This window comes from Geotrypetes seraphini, chromosome 4, assembly GCF_902459505.1.
Source record: "Geotrypetes seraphini chromosome 4, aGeoSer1.1, whole genome shotgun sequence".
NCBI lineage: Eukaryota > Metazoa > Chordata > Amphibia > Gymnophiona > Dermophiidae > Geotrypetes > Geotrypetes seraphini.
The window spans coordinates 50,635,254-50,660,607 of NC_047087.1; the positions used below are offsets into that span (position 1 = coordinate 50,635,254).

Below are 25,354 nucleotides of genomic sequence, written 5' to 3' on the forward strand. Positions count from 1 at the left end.
GAAACTTGGTATGCAGATCCCTCACTACCTGGGGTGATATGTTCTGGGGGTCTCGCGGCCCACAACTCTATGTTGCTTGCTCAGGGCTGGGTTCACCCAAGAATTTATATGTTCTTGCTCCAGGAGGTGAAACTAAAAATGTTGTTTATAATCACGTTTTGCGTTAGTTGTATTGTATTCATTTTGTCAAATATTTCACATTATAATTTGAATATTGTACTTTTTATTAAGCTGTAAAAAAATAATTTCATTCACCACTATAAAGTATCTTTATTTGAATCAATTTACAGTGTTATTGCTATAATTAAATACCCGTGCAACGCCGGGGCATCAGCTATTTAAATATATAGATGGACCAATGGTGTAAAGCTTGGGGAATGATGTCACACAGTCAGATTGATGTCACAGTCAACAGTATATAAGGAAGTGCAGCTGTGGTGTGGTGAAGCCTAAACAGAAACTGAAAACTGAAAATTTGTGTGATATTAATCCTCAAGTGAATGTAAGCCAAACCCCAAGGGAATTTATAGCCGGGCAAAACCGCAAACAACTTCAACTAGAGGTATGGGGGAAGGGAAGGGAAGCGAGAACATAGAGGGGAGGAATGGGAAGAGGTGGGTAAGGGGAAAAGAGGAGGAGAGATGCCAGCTTTGGGAATGATGTCACAGTCATTTAAGAGTATATAAGGAAATGCAGCTGTGGTGTGGTGTGGTGAAGCCTAAACAGAAAGTGAAAACTGAAAATTTGTGTTATGTTAATCTTCAAGTGAATGTTCCTCAAGGGAATTTATATCCGGGCAACGCCGGGTGATCAGCTAGTACTTATATATAGAACTAGAGTCCACTAAATTTGTGCTGTTTTAGCACAAGCCCCATCTTTTGTAATGAGACCTGGGCTTCTATTAAGACCTGTTATTTTACTGTTAATCCCATTTATTAGTAACTAGGATCTTATTGCATAAAATGAGAAAAGCTGTGGGTAGTTTTGCCGTGGCCCATTCTGGGCTATGCATTGATTTGCTAATGAGCTTGTTTTAATACTAATGAGCTGGTTTTAAGAAAGGTTTGGACAAGTTCCTGGAGAAAAAGTCCATAATCTGTTATTGAGAAAGACATGGGGGTAGCCACTGCTTGCCTTGGATCGGTAGCATGGAATATTGCTACACCTTGGGTTTTGGCCAGGTACTAGTGATCTGGATTGGCCACCATGAAAATGGGCTACTGGGCTAGATTGACCATTGGGCTGACCCAGTATGGCTATTCTTATGTTCTTACGTGAACCAAGTATAGGACAATCAAGCCATTGTAACATCACTGATGAGGTTGGCTCTAAGGCACTGTGGAATGAGGCATTATGACATCACAATCTCAGCTCTGAAATGTTGTTCTCATTGGGGTTCCGGAATCTTGCTATTCTTCGAGAGGCTAGAGTGTTGCTACTCCTTGGATTTTGGCCAGGTACTAGGGACCTGGATTGGCCACCATGAATACGGGCTACTGGGCTTGATGGACCATTGGTCTGACCCAGTAAGGCTGTTCTTATGTTCGTTAGCGTGGGACTCTTAGCAACTGCTTCCATGCATGATAAAGCAGTGGCCGAAACATTCCCGGCACAGTGGGCTTTGTACATCTGTCCCTAAGGGGCATGGGCTACTGTTATGATATGTTATTTTATCACTAACTCGTGCCCTTTTTAGAATAGGTCCCATATTTTTCAATGAGATCTAGTTACTAATAACTGGGGCTCACAATAAATCAGCGCCTCTTAAGAGTAGGACACATTGATAACTTATCCCCTATATCTCTTCTACGATGGGTATCTGTCATTCATTGCAGGTAAAGGGAAAGATTCTGATGAAAGTGTTATCAAATGTGCATATGATATAATAAATATTTTACTGTACTGTAGTATCCCTCAAAGAAAGACCACTTAGTTGAAGTAATGCCACTTATCAGTATTCTACACTGTGTATGCTTCTGTAATACACACCAAGGCTTTGCCTCACTTGTAAGTATTATTGCCCTTTTGAGTTTAACCACAAACAATAGCTGGTGATTTGTCTCTGGTTTCTTTTGTGCCTTAGATAAGTACAGTAGATGAACACAGCTGCCAGCTGACTGGAGAGCTGCTGTACCGTGAAGCTACCCAGAGGAGAAAAATGACACTGGTTTTGTCAAAAGAACAGATGAAGTGTTAGGTTTAGTTCTGAATCGAATATAATTGTATCGCCGCAGACAGTTTAGAAACACTAGCAAGGTGGCCACCAGGATTTCAACAGCAGCCAAAGATGAACGCATGATTTGGATCCTAGGTATCCTTACCATGGAAAAATTAACAGTAGAAAAAATGACTCATTTCACAGACACTAGAAGGTGTGAAAACATTCCCATTGCTGTATTAACATGTCTGTTTTGAAATGATCAGTTCAACATCAAACCCCATGGCCAGTGTTTTTCTTTTCTTTTTTTTTTTTTTTTTTGTATCAGCTGTGTTGTTTAAAAGCACAATACTCAGCATAGAAATGGAACAGCTGAACATACGTATAACTATTGAACTATAGGTATAGCAATTATCCTCTGGATTCATAATAATAGCCTTACTGGGTCTAGCCCAGTATCCCGTCTTCACGGAGGCCAATCCAAGTCACAAGTACCTGGCAAAAACCCAAATAGTAGCAGTATTCTATGCCACCGATCCAGGGCAAGCAGTGGCTTCCCCCATGTCTGTCTCAACAGCAGACTATGGACTTTTCCTCCAGGAACTTGTCCAAACCTTTTTTTAAAACCAGCTACATTACCACATCCTCTGGCAACACATTCCAGAGCTTAACTATTCTCTGAGTGAAAAAAATGTGTCCTCCTATTGGTTTTAAAAATATCACTCTGTAGCTTCATTCTATATATGGTGCTCAAAATTGCATGTGCGCATTTCTGCTTGCAATTTAATTCAGTAACAAGAAAATTAGTGCTAATGATTGGGTGCTAACAATCAATTATTGGCATACATTGGGACCAACTAGGATTTACATATGCATCTTGCAAAGTGGCATTCTATAAAGGTGAGTGTGCAAATCTTTTAGCATGCAACTGCAAAAAAGGTGTGGTCATGGGAGGGGCCTGGGTGGGTCTGGGCATTAACTAAAGATGCACGCAGAATTACAGAATTTGGAGGATCGGCGTCTAATTTACATTTATTTAGCCCTTCCTCCCAAAGGAGCCCAGAACGGGTTACAAGATTACATTCACAGTAGTATCGAAGGCAGCACTCAGGTTAGAGAATGACACGGTGACAAAATTTATCATCGTTCCCGTCCCCGCGGATAACCGCGGGAAACCATCTTCATGTCATTCTTTAAGGAAAGAGGAAAGAATCAGAGTATGAATGGCCACAACCACTGCCCACAAGCTTTGCTTTGAAGAATGCTGGTGTAGAAGGACTGAAGTTGAAACAGACACTACAGAATGACAGTCTCTGGTATCCAGAGCAGATATTGTGATGTCATAATGCCTCATTCCACCAGTGCCTAAGAGCCAATCACATCAGTGATGTCACAATGGCTTCATTATCCTTGGCTCACATAAGAATCAGAGCATGAATGGCCACAACCACTGCCCCGCAAGCTTTGCTTTGAAGAATGCTGGTGTAGAAGGACTGAGGTTGAAATAGACACTACAGAATGACAGTCTCTGGTATCCAGAGCAGATATTGTGATATCATAATGCCTCATTCCATCAATGCCTAAGAACCAATCACATCAGTGATGTCACAATGCCTTCATTATCCTTGGCTCACATAAGAATCAGAGTATGAATGGCCACAATCACTGACCCACAAGCTTTGCTTTGAAGAATGCTGGTGTAGAAGGACTGAGGTTGAAATAGACACTAGAAAATGACATGGGATTATTTCCTGCGGTTATACGTGGGGACGGTAACGGTGATGAATTTTGTCACCGTGTCATTCTCAGGTCTAGTAGTACCAGCAATGCGTCTTTACCCTCATCGAGGATTTTCCAGCTGTCATCTACAATGTCTAGAAGTACCGTTTCTATGCTGTGGTACTTCCTGAATCCTGACTGGAAATTGGAGAGGGTGGTGTTAGTTTCCACGAAGTCTCGCAGCCGTGTGAGCACGACCTTTTCTAGTACTTTTCAGACAAATGGGAGGTTTGAGACTAGTCTATAGCTGCTTGGATTGTCTGGATCCATGTTGTTGTTTTTTGTTTTTTTTACAGGAGTGGTCTTACTACGGCAGATTTCCAGCTCTGGGGTATTATGCCCGATTGTAGGGACTCAATTAGGGGTAAAATGGAGTTCAGAAATGAGTCATTGGTAGTTAGCAGTGTGGTGGATGGGATTTATACCAAATTTCAGTTAGTGCAAATCCTTGTGCCAAAAGCTGGGCATGAATCCCAGTGCACACTATTCTATACATTTTTTTTGGTGTCATTTACTGCTCTATTCCTATATGGTCCTCCTTTGCATAACCCACCAATAAGTATAAATATTGTATAAGTTGATGCTCTCCAGTAATTGTACAAAGTATCTGCTAATTCTCAGTCTATGGCATTACACGCATCCATCTGTGTCATTCTAAAAAAAATGCAGTAAATGAGAATGAAAACATGAACAGAAAGGTCTGTACGGTACATGTCTAGCCCAAATTTTAATCCATCAATAACTTTCTTATTTACCATTAAAGTTCAGTCAGAGAAAAAATATTTGAATATGAAAATGCAATCCAAATTTTAGCTGCCAGAGGGTTCTTGACCTTGACGATTGTAAACACTTCTAGTTGTCAGGCATCCACAATGAATATTCGTCTAATATTTGCATACACTTGGGAGCCCTTTACTAAAGTGCAGTAAAAATGTGCAGTTACTTCACCTTAGCAGCGCAAATTAATGTGCGGTAACTTCAAAGCCTTTGTGGTGAATATAGGGACATGCCCAACATCCTCTCATACAGTCACTGCACAGAAATGTTTTTCACTTTATATTAAGTGCATTGCAGCTAATGTAGAGGCACTTAACACTTCTTACTGAGGTCTGTGTTATCTGCTGCAACAGAAGGTTGCAGTAATTTACCAAGCACCCTACTGCAGGGTACAGCTCCCACCCATTCCTCATCCCTCTTCATGCTAAGCAGTGTACTAATCCTCAAATTCTGCATAGGTTGCCCATAGATAGGCATACAATTTGGGGAGCAGATAGGTACATAAAGCAATTGGCTAAATTTGTGATAACAATCATTAATTGGCCTTAACTATCACTAACTGGCACTAATTACTGGTTATGCCCTTAACCTAATTCATCTCATGGGCAACCTCAAAGGGGGTGTGGTCAAGAGAGGGCCACAGGCAGGGCATGCATAGTCCCACAATCTAGGCACAAGAGATAAAAGGGATGGAAAACCTTTCATACGCTGAGAGATTGGAGAAACTGGGACTCTTTTCCCTGGAGAAGAGGAGACTTAGAGGGGGATATGATAGAGACTTACAAGATCATGAAGGGCATAGAGAGAGTGGAGAGGGACAGATTGTTCAATCTTTCAAAAACTAAAAGAACAAGAAGGCATTCAGAAAAGTTGAAAGGAGACAGATTCAAGACGAATGCCAGGAAGTTCTTCTTTACCCAACGTGTGGTGGACACCTGGAATGCGCTTCCTGAGAGCGTAATAGGGCAGAGTACGGTACTGGGGTTTAAGAAAGGATTGGACAATTTCCTGCTGGAAAAGGGAATAGAGGGGTATAGATAGAGGATTACTGCACAGGTCCTGGACCTGTTGGGCCGCTGTGTGAGCGGACTGCTGGGCACGATGGACCTCAGGTCTGACCCAGCAGAGGCATTGCTTATGTTCTTATGACAGTAGTTAAGCACAAACATTTACATCCGCTTTTGGCAGGCATAATTGCTCACGCCTAAAGTCAGGCATGAAAATGACTTAACTGCCTTAATAGACTTTGCACTTCACACTGCATCACCCCGACACCTAATTTTGGGCATCATTTACTGAATCTACCAGTGTATAACTATTACTATATGTCAAGTCAGCGCATAACCATTACTATGGGCATGCACTAGCAGTGCACACTACTTCATACACTAAGGCCAAGATTCTATAAATGGCGCCTAAAGTTAGGTGCCTAGATTGGCACGCCTACCCGATCTAGGCGCCTAACTTAAATTTTTAATTAGCATAACTGGCACCATTATTGAGCAATAATTAGCTCATAGCTGGCAAAAATTAAAACTATTATTATTAACTCGGTAGGTGCCTACCACTTTCAGGTCGGGCACCCAAATTTCTGACTATTGTTCAAATTTGAGTGTGTAAGTTATAGAATAATGACAAGTGTTTGCCTAACTTAATTGTTAAATTAGGTGACAATTGGCATTAAGTACCAATAATAGCCCTTATGTGGTGTTAATTGGTGCTAATTTGTAGTTACATGTACGTCTTCAATTAGGCAAAATTTTATAAATATAGGCCCTGATTCTATAAAGTCCACTTATAATTAGGTGTTGATACCGGCAATGATTCTATAAAACTTAGGCGCCCATTAAAGAATCATGCTTAGTGCTGCCTAAGCATTCTTAGGTGGCACTCACCATCCTAACATTTAGACACACCATATTTGATCATGTGACACCTTACTACCGACAGCTGCATTGGCTACCGATGGAGGCATGCGTAAAGTTTAAGTTTGCCTGTTTCTGCTATAAAGTACTATATGGTCTAGCCCCTAAATACATAACTGACCTTTTCTCCTTCTCAACCAACAGACATAAGAGAAGCTCACATTTGAACTTCGTTTCCCCTCCAGTTAGAGGATGCAAACTCAAAAGCCACCATCAATATCTTTTCTCACATCAGGAAGCATTATGGGGTAAAGATCTAGAACAATTACTTATGCCTACTACTTATGGGGACGCAAAACACACTCCAAAAGGACTGCCACAACCTAAACTAGAAACCACAAAAAAGGCAGAATAGTCAAAAGGTTCAGGAGGGGGCCACTCAGGGATCAAACTGAACAACCCACGTAATACAACGTGACGATGGACAGGACAATATCCTATATTAGGTACTACTTATGGGGAACATATCTGTTCCTGAAATATCTAGGCAGCTGACCTGTACAACTCTTTCTCCTCAATAACTGATCCCTTGAACTGTTAATCTCTAGCTTCCACCCTGTTAAGTTCAATCAATTTGTACCATCTTTTAATCTTTGTAAACCGCATAGAACTTCACAGTCCTACAGTATATAAACTGTTGTTATTATTATTATTATATTTATGCCAGGGTTTTTTTGCCTAAAGTTAGGCACGGATATCAGAGCCTAATAGCACTCAATTCACAAAGAGGTGTCGAACTCAAACACCCCATGATCTGCCCCTAACCCCAACCACTTTGGGTGTAGATGCTTTGGGCTACACACCTACTTTTACAGAATCAAGTTTTTCTAGTTAGGCACCGAACTTTCAATTATGTCTAATTAAAGTTGACCATGAGGTGTTGATTGCCATTGCTGGTACCGATTAAGCCTATTGATCTATATTGGCCAGACTTTATAGAATCAGGGTCACAGTGCCTAAATGCTGTAGCATACATCTACAAAAGGGGTGTGCCCATACGCGAGTCAGGGGTGTGTCTCACAATTGCACATATAAGTTACAGAATACTATCGCTTAGGTGTGCACGGCCAACTGTAGGTGCCAACATTTACGCCAGCCTTTGACATGGCATAAGTGCTCTTGCCTAAAGTTAGGCAAGGCTTGCATGCCAACTTACACCCTATTCTATGGCAATTTCGCATACGATTGCTGTTACAGAATTTGCACTTAACTCCCATTTCTCTGGCCTCTAACTTTTAGCATCCTTTGTAGAATCTACCCCTAAATGCACTTTATTAAAATGTCTCCTTGATTGAAGAACCAGGCCAACATTACTAGTTTGGTTACTCTGAAAGCCAGACTTGGTTATAGTTCTTTGAGATTCCCAATCTACTATACAGTACACAATTTTGCATGCCATCAAAATGTAATTTCATCTACATATTAGCTATCAACATTGTAATGAGACTCTTTTTCTACTCTGGTTTACCTGCAGTTGATGGGTAATTAGAACCACAGTTTTTCCTCTGAGAGACTTCTTTATGTATTCGTCAAAAATATGTTTCCCAACATGTACATCTACGGCTGATAAGGGGTCGTCTAATAAGTAAATATCTCTGTCAGCATAGACTGCTCGAGCTAAGCTGATTCTTTGCTTCTGTCCTCCTGAGAGATTGATTCCCCGTTCACCAATCTTTACACAGGGAAAGAAGTATACTGTTAGATTATTTATAGGGCTTCTTGTTACCTTAAAAGTACATAACTCTTGCAAGATTGTTCAGCAAACTCATAGATTTGGGGATTCATAGAGTATATCAATTTTACAGAGGACTATTTCAGCCTTAGATATTTCTGAAACACAGATCCTTTCTAGATTTATAACTAACAGGAAGAGATGGGGGCATAATTCCTTGCGATATTATTTAAAATAAATAATAATGGAGTTGACCAGATGGAAGATTATGAAGTATATTTTAAAAGCACACCTACTTCAGTCATATCACCATAAGGAAGAATTTCCAAATCTGGCTTCAGACCACAGACACTGATTGCCTGCTCATACCTAAGGAAAAGAAATAAAAGAACATTTTGAATTTTTATCCTTATTTATGCTCTGCTTCGGGCAGAGTTGTATATATTCTCAAAATAACTGTGACTTTGCTTCACTTAAAACCACAACTCTTTTGAATGCAGCTAGAAATCTATGGCCCCCATGGCTTAGGCCAGTGCTCTTTGTAAATTTCTGAGTGGGGACCACTTTGGGTCCAAATAAGCTGGGACTGCAACACTGACCAGTGTGTATTAGTGACATCCATCCTCACTAGCCTACATCTCCCTCAAAAGCACACCTACCCCAAACTTTACACCACAACTCTCTACCGCCCCAAACTCCCACTCCGTACCTGTATACTACTACTCTACCTCAAAAATTATAAAGACTAGGGAACACTCGATGAAGCTACAGGAAAATACAGTCAAATCTCGGTTTGCGAGTGTTTTGCATGACGAGCAAAACGCTCTGGCAAATCTTGCCTCGCAAAACGAGTGCTGACTCACAAAACGAGCTCTCACCTCCTGAATTTAGCTGGCCGCCATCCCGATATCGCACGTGTGATGTTGTGTGTGCTTACACGTGACGCGCCCATTATCGGAACACCAGCCGGCTGAATTCAGGACCTGAGAGCTCTTGCGCGGGCTTACACAGGACGGTGGCCAGCTGAATTCAGGAGGTGAGAGGCGCTGGCGGATGGCACAGAGGCATCGCTTGAAGAAGTGGGAGGGCAGCTGTACAGGGACCCGGCCACCTCAAGGAAGTCACCCTGCTGAAGGGGCTGTGGCACTTGGGCATCATCCAGGCAGGTACCCACCCCTGGGCCACCATAGTTGTGGAACAAATTGTCTTAGTTTCATTTATTTATTTATTTATTTCTTTATTTCTTTATTTCTATACCATTCTCCCAGGAGAGCTCAGAACGGTTTACATGAATTTATTCAGGTACTCAAGCATTTTGCCCTGTCTGTCCCGGTGGGCTCACAATCTATCTAGTGTACCTGGGGCAATGGGGGGATTAAGTGACTTGCCCAGGGTCACAAGGTGTAGCATGGATTTGAACCCACAACCCCAGGGTGCTGAGTCTGTAGCTTTAACCACTGCGCCACACTCTCCCCTTGCTATACGAGTGCTTTGGATTACATGCATGCTTCTGGAACAAATTATGCTTTTAAACCAAGGTACCATTGTACTTTTAAAACCAATAGGAGGAAAAAATATTTCACTCAGAGAATAGTTAACCTCTGGAATGCATTGCCAGAGGTTATGGTAAGAGCGGATAGCATAGCTGGTTTTAAGAAAGGTTTGGACGAGTTCCTGGAGGAAAAGTCCATCATCTGTTATTGAGAAAGACATGGGGGAAGCCACTGCTTGCCCTGGATCGGTAGAATGGAATATTGCTACACCTTGGGTTTTGGTCAGGTACTAGTGACCTGGATTGATCACCGTGAGAACAGGCTACTGGGCTTGATGGACCATTGGTCTGACCCAGTAAGGCTATTCTTATGTTCTTATTTATAATAAAAGCAAAAGTATAAGAACATAAGAACATAAGAAGTTGCCTCCACTGGGTCAGACCGAGGTCCATCTCGCCCAGCGGTCCGCTCCCGCGGCGGCCCATCAGGTCTGCGACCTGTGAAGTGGTTTCTGACCACTTTTATAACCTACCTCAAGTTCTATCTGTACCCCTCTATCCCTTTATCCTCCAGGAACCTATCCAAACCCTTCTTGAACCCCTGTACAGAGTTCTGGCCTATCACTTCCTCCGGAAGCGCGTTCCATGTGTCCACCACCCTCTGCGTAAAAAAGAATTTTCTAGCATTTGTTCTAAACCTGTCCCCTTTCAACTTCTCCGAGTGACCCCTAGTGCTTGTGGCTCCTCTCAGTTTGAAGAATCTGTCCTTATTTACTCTCTCTATGCCCTTAAGGATTTTGAAGGTTTCTATCATGTCCCCTCTAAGTCTCCTCTTCTCCAGGGAGAACAGCCCCAGCATTTCCAACCTGTCAGCGTATGGAAAATTTTCCATACCTTTTATCAGCTTAGTCGCCCTCCTCTGCACTCCCTCGAGTACCGCCATGTCCTTCTTGAGGTACGGCGACCAGTATTGAACACAGTACTCCAGGTGCGGGCGCACCATTGCGCGATACAGCGGCATGATGACTTCCTTCGTCCGGGTTGTGATACCCTTTTTGATGATGCCCAGCATTCTGTTTGCTTTCTTTGAGGCTGTCGCACATTGCGCCGATGGTTTCAGTGATGAGTCGACCATCACCCCCAAGTCCCTTTCCAGGTTACTCACCCCTAGCAGTGTTCCCCCCATTTTGTAGTTGAACATCGGGTTCTTTTTCCCTACATGCATGACCTTGCATTTCTCCACGTTAAAACTCATTTGCCACTTTTTTGCCCAGTCTTCCAGTCTCGTTAGGTCCTTTTGTAGGTCTTCACAGTCTTCCGTGTTTCTAACCCTGCTGCAGAGTTTGGTGTCATCAGCAAATTTGATAACCTCACATTTTGTCCCCGTTTCCAGATCGTTAATAAATATATTGAATAGTAGAGGTCCCAGCACCGACCCCTGCGGAACTCCGCTCGTGACCCATTGCCAATCTGAGTATTGGCCCTTGACTCCAACCCTCTGTTTCCTGCCCGCTAGCCAGTGTTTGATCCATCGGTAGATATCCCCTTGCACCCCGTGGTTCCACAGTTTTTTAAGTAGCCGTTCATGTGGTACCTTGTCGAAGGCTTTTTGGAAGTCAAGGTAAATGATGTCTATGGATTCACCCTTATCCATCTGACTGTTTATTCCCTCAAAGAAGTACAGCAAGTTCGTGAGGCATGACCTTCCCTTGCAGAAGCCATGCTGGCTCGCCTTCAGTTGTCCATTGTTTTCTATGTGTTCGCAGATTGTGTCCTTTACCATTGCTTCCAGCATCTTTCCAGGAACCGAGGTCAAGCTCACAGGCCTGTAGTTTCCCGGGTCACCCCTTGATCCCTTCTTAAAGATGGGCGTGACATTTGCTATTTTCCAGTCCTCTGGGATCTCCCCAGTTTTTAGGGAGAGGTTACATATTTGGCGAAGTGTCTCTGCTATTTCGTTTCTCAGTTCTTTTAGTACCCTTGGGTGGATGCCGTCCGGGCCTGGTGATTTGTCGCTCTTTAGTCTGTCTATCTGTCTGAGGACATCCTCTTTGCTTACCTCTAGTTGTACCAGCCTTTTGTCGTGCTCTCCGTTTATAATCACCTCGGGTTCTGGGATATTGGATGTGTCCTCTCTGGTGAAGACTGATGAGAAGAATTTGTTTAACCTTTCAGCTATCTCTTTTTCCTCCTTTATCGCTCCTTTCCTATCTATTAATATATCTTTTATTAGAAGAAAACAACATAATATTTAACATAGTACCAGAATAAACATGTGATATAGCTGACAAAAAGGAACTGCAAAATAATCAATACTTACAAACATTTCGGCTCCAATTAATGAACTGCAAAGCACATCATCAACAATCAAAATGCCAAAAGGCTTTGTCTGTCTTTTACAGTTGTGCTCATAAGTTTACATCTCTTTCTCTCTCCCCTATAACCCTCTCCCCATAGCAAACATCTCTCTCTCCCCTATCCCCTTCCCTTGATCAAGAATCCCTGCAATGAAGTAAACCCTAGACTAGACTAAACTGATGAGAAAATCTGGAGTCAGTAACTAACCTAAGTTAGGAAGATGGCTGGCATGACTGTGGTGGCTCCTGCCATCCAAGAAGTGTTCACTGTGTAAATGTGTTTTTCAAACAGACCTGGAGACGGGGACGAAATGTGAGGTTATTAAATTTGCAGATGACACCAAACTCTGCAGCAGGGTTAGAACCACGGAAGACTGCGAAGACTTGCAAAGGGACCTAACGAGGCTGGAAGAGTGAGCAAAAAAGTGGCAAATGAGCTCTAACATAGAGAAATGCAAGGTCATGCATGTAGGGAAAAAGAACCCGATGTTCAATTACAAAATGGGGGGATCATTGCTAAGGGTAAGTAACCTTGAAAGAGACCTGGGGGTGATGGTGGACACAACATTGAAAGCATCGGCACAGTGTGCGACAGCCTCAAAGAAAGCGAACAGAATGTTGGGTATCATCAAAAAGGGTATCACGACCAGGACGAAGGAAGTCATCATGCCGCTGTATCGTGCAATGGTGCGCCCGCATCTGGAGTACTGTTTCCAGTACTGGTCGCCGTACCTCAAGAAGGACATGGCAGTACTTGAGGGAGTCCAGAGAAGAGCAACTAAATTGATAAGAGATATGGAAAACTTTTCATACGCTGAAAGGTTGGAAAAGCTGGGGCTATTCTCCCTGGAAAAGCGGAGACTTAGAGGGGACACGATAGAAACCTTCAAAATCCTGAATGGCATAGAGAAGGTAGACAGGGACAGATTCTTCAGACTGTGGGGAACCACAAGTACAAGGGGACACTAGGAGAAATTGAAAGGGGACAGTTTAGAACAAACGCTAGGAAGTTCTTCTTTACTCAGAGGGTGGTGGACACGTGGAACGTGCTTCCAGAGGTTGTGATAGGCCAGAGCATGCTACAGGGGTTCAAGGAAGGTTTAGAGGGGTTCCTAAAGGATAAGGTGATTGAGGGGTACAGATAGAAGTAGAGATAGGTTATAGGAATAGTCAGGGACCACTTCACAGGTCATAGACCTAATGGGCTGCCGTGGGAGCGGACTGCTGGGCGCGATGGACCTCTGGTCTGACCCAGTGGAGGCAACTTCTTATGTTCTTATGTCTTTTCTCCAGCCCTTGAACCAAGGTCATCTGTGCTGCCTGGGTCAATGAGGAGGGAGCAGCAGAAACCACCAAAGCAGAAAAGGGGGCAAGGATCCAAATTAATGGGAGTTAGAACCAGTCAAGGCTGGCAAATAATAATAGTGATAGTACTTTTGTGATATTAGTCAGTCAGTCTCTTCAGAGAGAGCTGCTATGTCTATTATTTTTCTGTAGCCTGCTCAGCAGATAAGTCTAACAAAATGCACAGAGCCAGCAAGGATTTTATCTCTTCAGGATTCTCCCAGGCAGCACACGTCACTGATAATCAAAGCCAGCCCTATGGTGTGTCACATAGAGAATGACTTCGGGACAAATTTGTCCTCGTCCCCACAGGAACTCAATTTCCCCTTCCCACACTCGTGAGTTTTGTCGCTGTCCCTGTCTCTTCCCCATTCCTGTAAGCTCTGCCTTAACTGCACAAGCCTCGAACAGTGTTTGAGGCTTGTGCAGATGAGGACGGAGCCTAGGCATTGGTGGAATGAGGCATTATGACATCACAATCTGAGTTCTAGAATGCTGCTACTTATAATTTAAAGTGTTTGAAGCTTGTGAAGATGAAGACAGAGCTTACGCATTGGTGGAATGAATCATTATGACATCACAATCTGAACTTTAGAATGCTGCTACTTATGATTTTAAAGTGTTTGAGGCTTGTGCAGATGAAGACGGAACTTGCAGGAATGGGGCAGGGACAGGAAAAGAACTCGCAGGGACAGGATGGGACGGGAAAATGAGTTCCCACAGGGATGGGAAAAATTTGTCCCCATGTCATTCTCTAGTGTCTAGCTTAGGGGATGGCCAAATTGGTAAATTATCCAAACTTTAGTTTTATCCTGTGTAAATGAAAGTTTGATAGCTATCCAAAAACAAAAGCAAGTCTGTTTATAATACCATGTGAGTGGGCTTCGCCAATGCAGCTTTCATTCCCTCCCCTCTTCGTTGCAGGATTAGAATGATTTCTACAGAGAATGAGTTTCCATTTACCATAAAAGAACAAGAGGGCATTCGGAAAAGTTGAAAGGGGACAGATTCAAAACGAATGCCAGGAAGTTCTTCTTTTCCCAACGAGTGGTGGACACCTGGAATGCGCTTCCAGAGGACGTAATAGGGCAGAGTACGGTACTGGGGTTCAAGAAAGGATTGGACAATCTCCTGCTGGAAAAGGGAATAGAGAGGTATAGATAGAGGATTACTGCACAGGTCCTGGAAGTATAGAGGTGTGGGGTAGGCCATGGGATGTTGCCTAGCAGGGCTGGAATAAAGGCAACTGTTGCCTTCTGCTCAACAATGGTACCCCTTGGCCCTTCAACTGCTTAATTGACAAGATGTTTAAGACTCAATAAGTGCTGAGAAATATAATTAGTGCATGAAATAAAACATCATATATATTTATAATGATTAGAAAAATATTAACATTCTTTTTCACGGACAGGGTGGTTGGAAAGCCTTCTCGAGGGAGTTGGTAGAGATAAAAATTCAAAAAAGTGCAGGATGAACACAGAGGATCTATAATTAGAAAATGAAAGGTATATAATGCAGAACTAAAGCCGGTTCTGGGCAGGCTTGCAAGGTCTTTGTCCCATATGTGACAATTTGGTTTAGGATGAGCGAGGAAGGCTTCAATGGAAACGCCAGTCATTTGGAACACGAGGACAGTGCTGGACAGACTTTTACAGTCAGTATCCTGACAAGACGATTTGGATAGGCTGGAGGGAGCTTTGACAGAAACCCCAGTACTTGGAATCTAAGGACAGTTACCAGGTGGACTTCTACGGTCTGTGTCCCAGAAATATAAAAGAAAAAAAAAAAAAAAAGACAATATAATCATGAATTTATAATGAGTGTGACTACTGGGCAGACTGAAATGAACCGTTTAGGTCTCTATCTGCTGTCATTTACTATGTTAGAAAATGGGTTTTGCAGATGTTAGTGAGAGAATTAAGGGCATGATAGCTAGGGGTGGGGGGGGGGAACCGGTGATGCCTCCTTCCCTTAGTACCCTAAGCACATGCTTATTGTACTTAATGGTTAATCCAGGGCTGTTGCCGAATCAAAGATGCAGAAGAAAAGGAAAAAACATATAATAACCAAGAACTGCAAGCATCAGAAAACAAACAAAAAAAAATTTCAGTTTCAGGATTTGATATAAATACTGTGATTAAAAAGCACAACAGTGTGAATGTGTACGATGTAGTTTCTTCAGTGAGAAAATAATGCATGACGTTAGATCTGTTTTCTGGGTATTTTCATTTATCATGCAGAGTCAGTGCGAGCGTATTTGTGTGACTGTCTGATTCACATGGAAAGAGTTCAGGTAGATGATATCTGACATCTGAATGTGTATGAATTAAAGCTTCTGGCCTAAATAATTCATAGGTTTTCATCTTTATTATTTACAGGAAATAAATCTCCCTGAGGCAAAGCTGAAGGTCTCCTAATCAGGACCAAAATATCATTTATACAGCAGAAGAAAAAAGGCAGCAGTCCAAATATCTCCAGCTATTCAACTATTCACAGCTCAGGATTTCTGCAGGGGTGAGGTGTTTGTGTGCAAGAGTCACGGAGAAAGGCACTGCTAAAATGAAAGGTGGAATATACAGAAATTTCTCTGGTCAGTATTAATGTACATTAATAGGTAAGTCTATAAACTGGATGTTAATATTTATATGCTGATTTGTGTAAATTATTAGCATAATGGCATATATATGCATATGTATGTGCATACAAGCATAATGCCAAAATTCCACCCAAGTACTATTCTGTGAATATAAATCTTATATTGTGGGTATTTTCAATGGCTGTACAAATAGGTGAAGTCTGGGCAGAGCACGGGCGGGACTCACACTTACATGCACATGCATCTCTGCCAGTTTGATGCAAGCACTTATACCAACTCTATGGCTGGGGTAAATGCTCATGCATAAATGCATATAGTACATGCATATATACCCAGTGATGCTCGTATTCTATAAAGGAAAGTAGATATCTACTTTCTTTTAGGGGCCCTTATATATAGGCGCATTGTGATAGAATTGCCCTCTAAGGGGCACTGCTCCCTTTAAGCTGAGTGGGAGTTCTCCAACTGAATTGCTGCCTGGGGGGAGGGGTGGGGGGTTGTGCTTCAATATTGTGTTTTCAATATTTAGAGACAGGGAGGTTCCCTGGAGTCCTGCACAGAATACCTGTCCCTCACTAATGAAAATGTTTATGCTTATTTAAGATTTGACATACCGCTCCTGCATTTTACTGAACTACGCTGTTTACAAAGTATCAAACTAAAATGAAATTAGGTGCTTGAGAAAAATTACCCTATCTGTCCCGAAGGCTCACAATCTAGCTAAAGTACCTGATAAACTAAAAATATGTAATAATAACATATAATACATTTCCAAGATCAAAAAATCAAAGAAATAGAAAGAATGAAAGAAGATTAAAAAAAATTAAAAGTAAAGTAAAAAATAAAATGGAACGAACATTAGCCATCCAGAAAGGGAATTTTAAGAAATTTCAAGAGACTTGGGAGCCATTAGCAAAGTATTATAGCGTCTAATTACTATTTTCCCCTATAAATAAGCACATCAGGGAGGGGGAAAGGGGGAAATCTGTTAGAATAATGAATTTAAATATAATGAACTGAGGTTTATTATATAAATTTTATATGTTGGGCATTATGATTGTTTAGGAGGGAGGGGGGGATTAATTCTGAAATGGATATTATTGATATACTAGCTGATGCCCCGGCGTTGCACGGGTATTTAATTATAGCAATAACACTGTAAATGGATTCAAATAAAGATACTTTATAGTGGTGAATGAAATTATTTTTTTACAACTTAATAAAAAGTACAATATTCAAATTATAATGTGAAATATTTGACAAAATGAATACAATACAACTAACGCAAAACGTGATTATAAACAAAATTTTTAGTTTCACCTCCTGGAGCAAGAACATATAAATTCTTGGGTGAACCCACCCTTGAGCAAGCAACATAGAGTTGTGGGCCGCAAGACCCCCAGAACATATCACCCCAGGTAGTGAGGGATCAGCATACCAAGTTTCGTTCAAATCGGTCAAGCCGTTTTTGAATTACAGTGAGAATGGCAACTTTTTACATTTTTTCCATTGACATGAATGGGTGAAATCTGATTTACTGTTTGTAGCTCCGCCCACGTGTGCAGGTGGGACGTGAGACCCCCAGAACATATCACCCCAGGTAGTGAGGGATCTGCATACCAAGTTTCGTTCAAATCGGTCAAGCCGTTTTTGCGTGATCGCGGCACATACACACACACATACACACATACATACCTCCGATTTTATATATATAGATAGATTAAGTGTGATATTGAAGTATAAAATGTTGTATTTATTGTAACACTTACTGTGAGTTTGAAAATAATAAAGAATTGGAAAAAAAAATAAAGTAAAACTAATTTAAGAGAGAGAAAATGTTATAGTGAAACAGCTGGTAGGACTTTTAAGTGGAGGATTTCCACTCAACTTAGTGAAAGGGGAAAATTCTTTTAAGAGGGCACTAAAATTTAGGTGTCCAAAAATCTGTGCACTATGGTATTCTATAATAGCATCTGGGCGCCAAAAGTGTAGCCATTCCTCAATTTTTGGGTAGGCCTGGCTGTGGAAAGGGTGGGCATAGCCCACCCATTTCTTCTGTGCCACACACCTGCCCTGCCCCACCAAAACATTCAAAATGAATCCCTTGGCTGGTGGAGATCTCTGGACCCCACCAGCTGAAGAGTCTGGAATCCTCTGAGCAGACACATCCTTGCGGCCATCAATAGTGCATTTTCAACTGTCGACACTAGCAGTTCCCCCTATCCCAGTGTACACATGCATGGGGGTGCCAACTGAACTTAGCATTTGTAGGAGGGAGGTGGCGTGCTGGCATCGTCAGCTGGAAATGTGCAGCTGACTTTAGCAAGGATGAGTCTGCTCAGGGGATTCCAGAAAGGACTATTCAACTGGCAGCTACATTAATGATGTGCGTCACCATTGGATGGGCCTGAAGTGAAACTGGGTAGGCCCCAGACCGCCCTTGGCTATGCCATGGATGGGTGTGCCAGATTCTGTTACAGAATAGATCCCAAGTTGGCATTTGGGTGTCAGTACTAGCACCATGTAAAGTGTGGCTTACAGTCATTCGTGCGTGGGACAAAGCTGCACCGACATTTGAGCCCAGACAATTGGGCGCAAGACTCCAGCGCGCCACTGGAAAAGTTAATTTTAAAGAGCTCCGACGGGAGGGGGGGTGAGGGGGGAACCCTTCCAGTTTACTTAATAGTGTTCGGGTTGCCGTTGGGGGGCAGTTTGGAGGTCGGAACCCCCCATTATAGAAGAAACTTAACTTTTCCCGGTTTTTTAGGAAAAAGTTAAGTTTTGTCTTGTGCGCAATTCTCTGGGCCGAAATGTCGGAGTGGCTTTGTCCGGCGCGCTTTTGTCCCGTCACCGTAAATGTTGGTAACTAGGCGCGCAACTTTCAGTATTCTCTATGCTTGGTGCCTAAGTGTGTGGTCCACCCATGTCCTACCCCCCTTTGCAGTTATGCACTCAAACACTTAGGCGCTCATTATCAAATAGCGCCTAGTACAATTAGGCACAAAACTGCTGGTTACTCCCTATGGGCGCCAACTTCCATTTAAGTGGCTCAAGTTGGGCAAACAATTGCTGTCTAACTTGTAGCGCACTACAGTATATAGAATTAGAGGGTAAATGGCCAACTTGGAATTTAATGTATCTTAACTTGTCATTAATGTGCATTATCAGCTTTACCAATATTGCTGAATACGCTGTTGCATTATGGATGTTACTGATTGCTAAAAACAAATTGATTTAATGCAATCAAAATTATTTGCGTTGGGTGCAAATACATGCAAAGTATCTTAGTAATATTGAAATCACCTACCACAAATCATATTAGGCAAAGCAATCAACTATACCTCAAGAGTTGAAATTAACTATTTTTTAAAGCACTGGCAGGGTAGCTCCTGAGGATGTCTCAGCATAATGCTCCCTAATTCCAGGTGTCAGGTCAAAAACGCACCGGGACAAAGGCGCGCCCAGACAATTGAGCGCAGCGCGTGCCGCCGCGCCGCTCTAAATTACTGTTTTTAGTGCTCCGACGGGGGAAAAAGTTCAGTTTACAGTAAAATGTGGAGGGTTACAACCCCCCAAGCCCCCCATAATGCCGGCGCGATGTCTATTAAGTAAACTGGGGGGGGGTTCCCCAACAAAACCCCCCGTCGGAGCCCCTAAAAACTGTAATTTAGAGCGGCGCGGCGGCGCGCGCTGCGCTCAATTGTCAGCGCGCGCTTTTGCATTTCGCGCCATTGTCTATGAACCCTAATTCCATAAGGGTCATCCACAGCCTGAAGTTCTTCCTCCCCAGCCCATAACCAATCTGCTACAGCTGAAAGATCTCCTTTTCCTCCAGCTTGGCAAGGCCTACCCCTCCCCCCCTCAACTCCATGAATCTGTAGCTCCCAAGTTCATACCCCTCCCACCTCTCAGCATATCTACTACACCTGCAAGGGACAGAAGAAGTGTGACTGCAGAACATAAAAAGGTTTTTGGAACAGGAGTTCTTCCCACTTGCTCTTCCCCATTAACTTCAGGGATGAGAGATCCTCCTGGGATTCAGGGCGCTGGAACTCCCACTAAGGAATCTCTCAGCCGCAGTGAGTGGTAGAGGGATTTTGAGCTGTGGGCAACCCTTGTTGCACTATGGGGTGCCGGAGTTGCCCTAGTCGGTCGTGCTGATGCGTTACTACTGCGGATGAAAATCACTTAACAATATATTCACTACAGATTTTATGCAGGGTTGGCACAAAGGTAGCTTTTTGGCTATCTCTCATTCAGACCCTTAGGGCTCCTTTTACTAAGCTGCGATAGCGTTTTTAGCACGCGCTAAACCCGCGCTACACAGCTAGAACTAATGCCAGCTCAATGCTGGTGTTAGCGTCTAGTGCGCGTGGCAATTTAGCGTGCGCTAAGCACACACTAAAACCGCTATCGCAGCCTAGTAAAAGGAGCCCTTAGTCCCCACCCCACTCCTCATCTCTAGAATTTTGCCAATTATGCTCAACACAATTGGTAGGGATGTGCAAGAGAAAAAAACTTTTCAGTTTGTTTTTGCAATTTTCAGACTTTTTATTTAGTTATTTAAAATTATTTATAACCCGCTTATCCACAAATCTAAGCGAGGAACAAAAATCACATACAAAAATCACACAAAATAATACAGGCAAATACAAAACAGCAAAGGAGAAACAGGATAAAAAAGAATTGTGACTTAGACCATTTTTACATGTTTTACATGGTCTAAGTCACAGGTTCTGTCGATCCCAGCCTGTATAACTTTCGGTTATACAGGCTGTACGACTAAGTCTAAGCCGGCCCACATCCTGCCCAACTCCCGCCCTCGACACTCCTCCTGAAACGCCCCGTTTAGCTTTGGTCGTTCAGCGGCACTGTGAAGGCCTAGGTCGTTTAGAAATACGTCCAAACCCCGTTTTTATTATCGGCACTTGGACGTATTTCGGAAATATTCGTCCAAGTGCCAACTTAGGCCGGTTTTTGGACGTTTTTCTCTTTCGATTATGAGCCCCTTAAGGTACAGCTAGACTCAGTGCTTACTGTATGATGACCCCAAAATCCAAACAACCTTCAGGAGCTACCTCTACCCTCTGAAACAACTACACTGTCTCTCTCGAATCATTGAGAAGACTTGTCACAGCGATTTATGCCATGATAGCATCAAGGCTGGATTACTGTGAAATACATCTTACACCGGTTTGACTACAAAGGGTTTGTACATAAGAACATAAGAATAGCCATTGGGTCAGACCAATGGTCCATCAAGCCCAGCAGCCCGTTCTCAATCCAGGTCACTAGTACCTGGCCAAAACCCAAGGAATAGTAGTATTCCATGCTACTGATACAGGGCAAGCAGTGGCTTTCTCAATAACAGACTATGGACTTTCTTCCAGGAACTTGTCCAAACCTTTCTTAAAACCAGCTACGCTATCCGTTCTTACCACATCCTCTGGCAATACATTCCAGAGCTTAACTATTCTCTGAGTGAAAAAAATTTCCTCCTATTGGTTTTAAAAGTATTTCCCTGTAACTTCATCGAGTGTCCCCTAGTCTTTGTAATTTTTGACGGAGTGAAAAATCGATCCACTTGTACCCATTCTATTCCACTCAGGATTTTGTAGACTTCAATCAAACAGCATAGCAATTAGGCACAATACTGGTGTGTATACACATAAGTGTACGATTATCTGTGGAGATAACAGTACTCTGCAATTTTAAGCAAGCACAAGGAGCAACCTATTATATTTATTTATTTACTTAAACAATTTCTAGACTGTTCTATCACAGTTCTAGGCAGTTTACAAATCAACATTCATAATAATACCCCTAATACAAGGGGACCTATCTACCACATCCACCTTCCTTACAAAGGAAGCCTTGCAATCCATCTGCATACTTCTCCTGGCATTCTCCAAGGTGACTCCTTGGCCCACCCTGATCAACCTCACCCCAGATGTCACTTCCTTCTTCTAGTCTAAGGCTCTATTACAGTGTTCTTCAACCTTTTTACACCCGTGGACCAGCATAAATAAAATAATTATTTTGTGGACCGGCAAACTACTAAGACTGAAATTTAAAAAAATTATTTCCACCCCGTCTCCACGAGCTCGGTCACTGCAAACCATCTGATCCCATCCGCACAAGCCTCAGTTATGATTTTATATTGAACGTATTTTATTAAAGTATAAAAAGAAACAATATTCTGTACAATTGTCATTTTATAAATACAAATATACAGAGCAAGGACCAACAAACCCCTGTCTCCCCTCCCCTTCACTTATATACATCTACTATCAAGAAAACTGAACAAGCCAAGTTATTACAGAATGCTACATAGAAATATCATGCTAACAGAATACTGCAGTCACACATGACAGGAATAGTGTTAGGAGAGTGCCCCCTGGTCAGAGAGAGCCCTAAGCCAGCTGGAAGCTAAAGATGCACTGCCTGGACTTTGCAGTCCCCAGTTATGTCTCTAGCAGGATATATATTTCAAATCTGATATATTCTAATGACAAAATAGAAATAAATTTTTTTTTTTTCTACCTTTTGTTGTCTCTGGTTTCTGTTTTCATCTTCCTTTCACTCTTTTCCTTCCAGTGTCTGCCCTGTCTCTTCAATACAGCATCTGCCCATTCCATCCACTGTCTGCCCTCTCCCCCTACCATATATATCTGACTTCTTTCTATGCCCCTCTCCCCTTTCCATCCAGCTTGTGCCTCCTCTCTCCTTTTTACATCATTCATTCCAGTTTCACTGCTTTCTTCATTTTTATCTCTCCTACACTAGATCTAGCATCTTTATCCCTCTCTCATTTCTCTGCTAACCCCCTTTCCAGCATCAATCACTATCTACTTTATCATTCCTCTGTCTCTCCCCTTTTCCTCATCTGATCTCTCCATTAAACCCTGATCCCTGACCCCCTTCCCCTCCTGTAATCTCCCTGCCAGCTTTTTCCTTCCTTTTTTGCTTCTCCCTTCCCTCCTCCTATCCAACAGTAACTCTCTTCCCATCCCTTTCCCTCCTCCCCTCCCATCAGCATCTCTCCTTCTACCTCCCTCCAGGTCCAGTAGCAGCTCTCCCATTATCCAGCAACTTCCCAGCCCCCAACAGTGGCTTCCTCCCTTTCCAGCAGCTCTCAGTACTTGCCTGCAGCAGCGATTTACTTAGGCAGCCTTGGGTTTGTTGCTGCCTCTGAGGAAAAAGGGAGCTGCCAAAGTGAATCACTGCCCTGGCAAGTACGAGAGCTGCTGCGAGGGGAGACAGCCACCGTCGAAAGCTCCCCATGATCTTGCTCCCGTGCACCCTGCACATTCGCACCCCCCCAAGCCGGCACAAACAGCGTTGCACCGCAGGCTCTGTTGCCCAAGATGAGCCGGAGGCCCCTACCCACCACCCTGCCATCGAGTCTCCATGAGTGAGCGGCCCGCAGACAGGAAATCTCAGAGCCAGCACCGCAACACTCGCTCACCAGTGGATGCTGTCAACAACCCGGTGGCAGCCAGTGAACACGGCATAATAATAATAATAATAAAATGACCCCGCAGCCGCATGGGCTCAATCCGCTGCACCTAGAGGCTGCCTCTCAACCGCTGGATGCATGCACGCATCCCGCACGTGGGTGGACTCTCAGCACAGACGATGCCGATGGCCCCAGTCCACATGCTGGCCCCGCACACGCTGACCATCACCCTTCCACCTGTACCTTCCCTGCAGTCCTATTCGGCAACTTGGCAGGGGCGGCGATCAAGACAGGCTGCCAACGTTGAGACCTTCCCTCTCTGAGTCCCGCCTATTTTGTTTCAACTTCCTGTTTCTGCAGAGGCGAGACTCACAGAGGGAAGGCCCCGACGTCGGCAGCTTGTCTTGATCGCCCGAGGCTAGGTAGAACAGCAGCCTTCTGCCAATACCACCGCAGTCGGCAGGAAATTTAACCACATCGTTCTCGCCGACACTGCTCGGACTGGCAGGAATTTTCTGTGGACCGGAGGTTGAAGAACACTGCTCTATTATATGTTCTTCTCTTGATATTAACCTTACTCAATCTCCCCTTACACCCCAAACCACTGCATTCCTCAAGACCCCATTGTCCATTTTTTGAATTCAGCATCTCATCATCCCTTTAATTACCCATCTTCTTCACAGCTTTAAATCTTCAACAGTTTCTCCTTCTCATTCAGACTTCCTTATCCTGTTATACCGCATCTTGTCTGCATTGCCATCATCATGCCTCTCTTACTTTTCTCCATACTTTTCTGCTTCTCCTTTTGCTCACTGCTAAGGACATCAACCCCAATCCCGGTCCTCCTAATCAAGTCTCATCCTACTCAGGCATATCACACTGCAATGTCTCCAATCTTATTTCTGTTCCTCTTCTCCCCCTCTTCTCTACCTTTGTCATGTGCCTTGTGCAAAGCCCATTCTATCTCCAACAAGCTTGCTTACATCCATAAGCTCTTTATCTCTCACTCTTTCCATCTGCTTGTACTAACTGAGACCTGGCTCTGCCCTGAAGACTCTGTCACAGTCGCTGCCATGGAGATTACCTTTAATCTCATACTCCTCGTACAGTTAACCATGGAGGAAGAGCTGGGCTGTTACTTTCACCCTCCTGTAGATTTCAACCTCGTCTCCTACCTCAATCTCGCTGTTTCTCCTCCTTCAAAGCCTACTCAATCCATCTATTTGCTCTCCTACCTCTCCGAATAACAGTCATTTATCAACCCCCTGACAAATCCCTATTTTCTTTTCTCACTGACCTCGACTCCTCCTGGTTGTCCATCTTTCTCAAATCTTCATCTCCTTCCCCCATCCTTGGTGATTTTAACATTCTTGCAAATGACTCCTCTGACTCCTAAGATTCAAGGTTTCTTGCTCTAATATCCTCATTTAATCTTCAGCTGTGGTCCACAACCCTACACTAGCTTCAGCTGTGGTCCACTATAGAATGACCACTGCCTTGATCTTGTTCTCTTCTCCAACTACTCAGTTACTAACTTCTCCACTTCAATTCTTCCCCTCTCTAACCATCATGTGATAACCTTTGTAACTCATCACTCTCCCCTCCAGACATGATCGATCCTCACCAATACATTCACCTTTGCACTCTCTCTCTCTACCACTCTCTTCCCCCTTCCTCTCAAACACTACACTAAGTCAGTCAGTCAGTGAGGCAGTCTCTTCCAATAATACTATCTTCTCCTCTGCTCTTGATACCCTCACTCCTCATATTTACCATACCATACTGATTCTTGTAT

The 25,354-nt window shown here is 43.2% G+C and overlaps 1 protein-coding gene across 7 annotated transcripts in view; it reads right to left on the bottom strand.

Moving 5' to 3' along the window:
• The window catches only part of LOC117359170 (multidrug resistance-associated protein 9-like), a 227,418-nt gene that overhangs the window by 85,091 nt on the left and 116,973 nt on the right, over positions 1-25,354 (bottom strand). For all 7 annotated transcript variants that reach the window (XM_033941465.1, XM_033941468.1, XM_033941467.1 and 4 more), the window contains 2 exons: positions 8,608-8,680; positions 8,108-8,311 (listed from right to left, as the gene is read on the bottom strand). In XM_033941465.1, the coding sequence (XP_033797356.1) occupies positions 8,108-8,311; positions 8,608-8,680 (277 nt within the window). The remainder of the gene's footprint in view (positions 1-8,107; positions 8,312-8,607; positions 8,681-25,354) is intronic.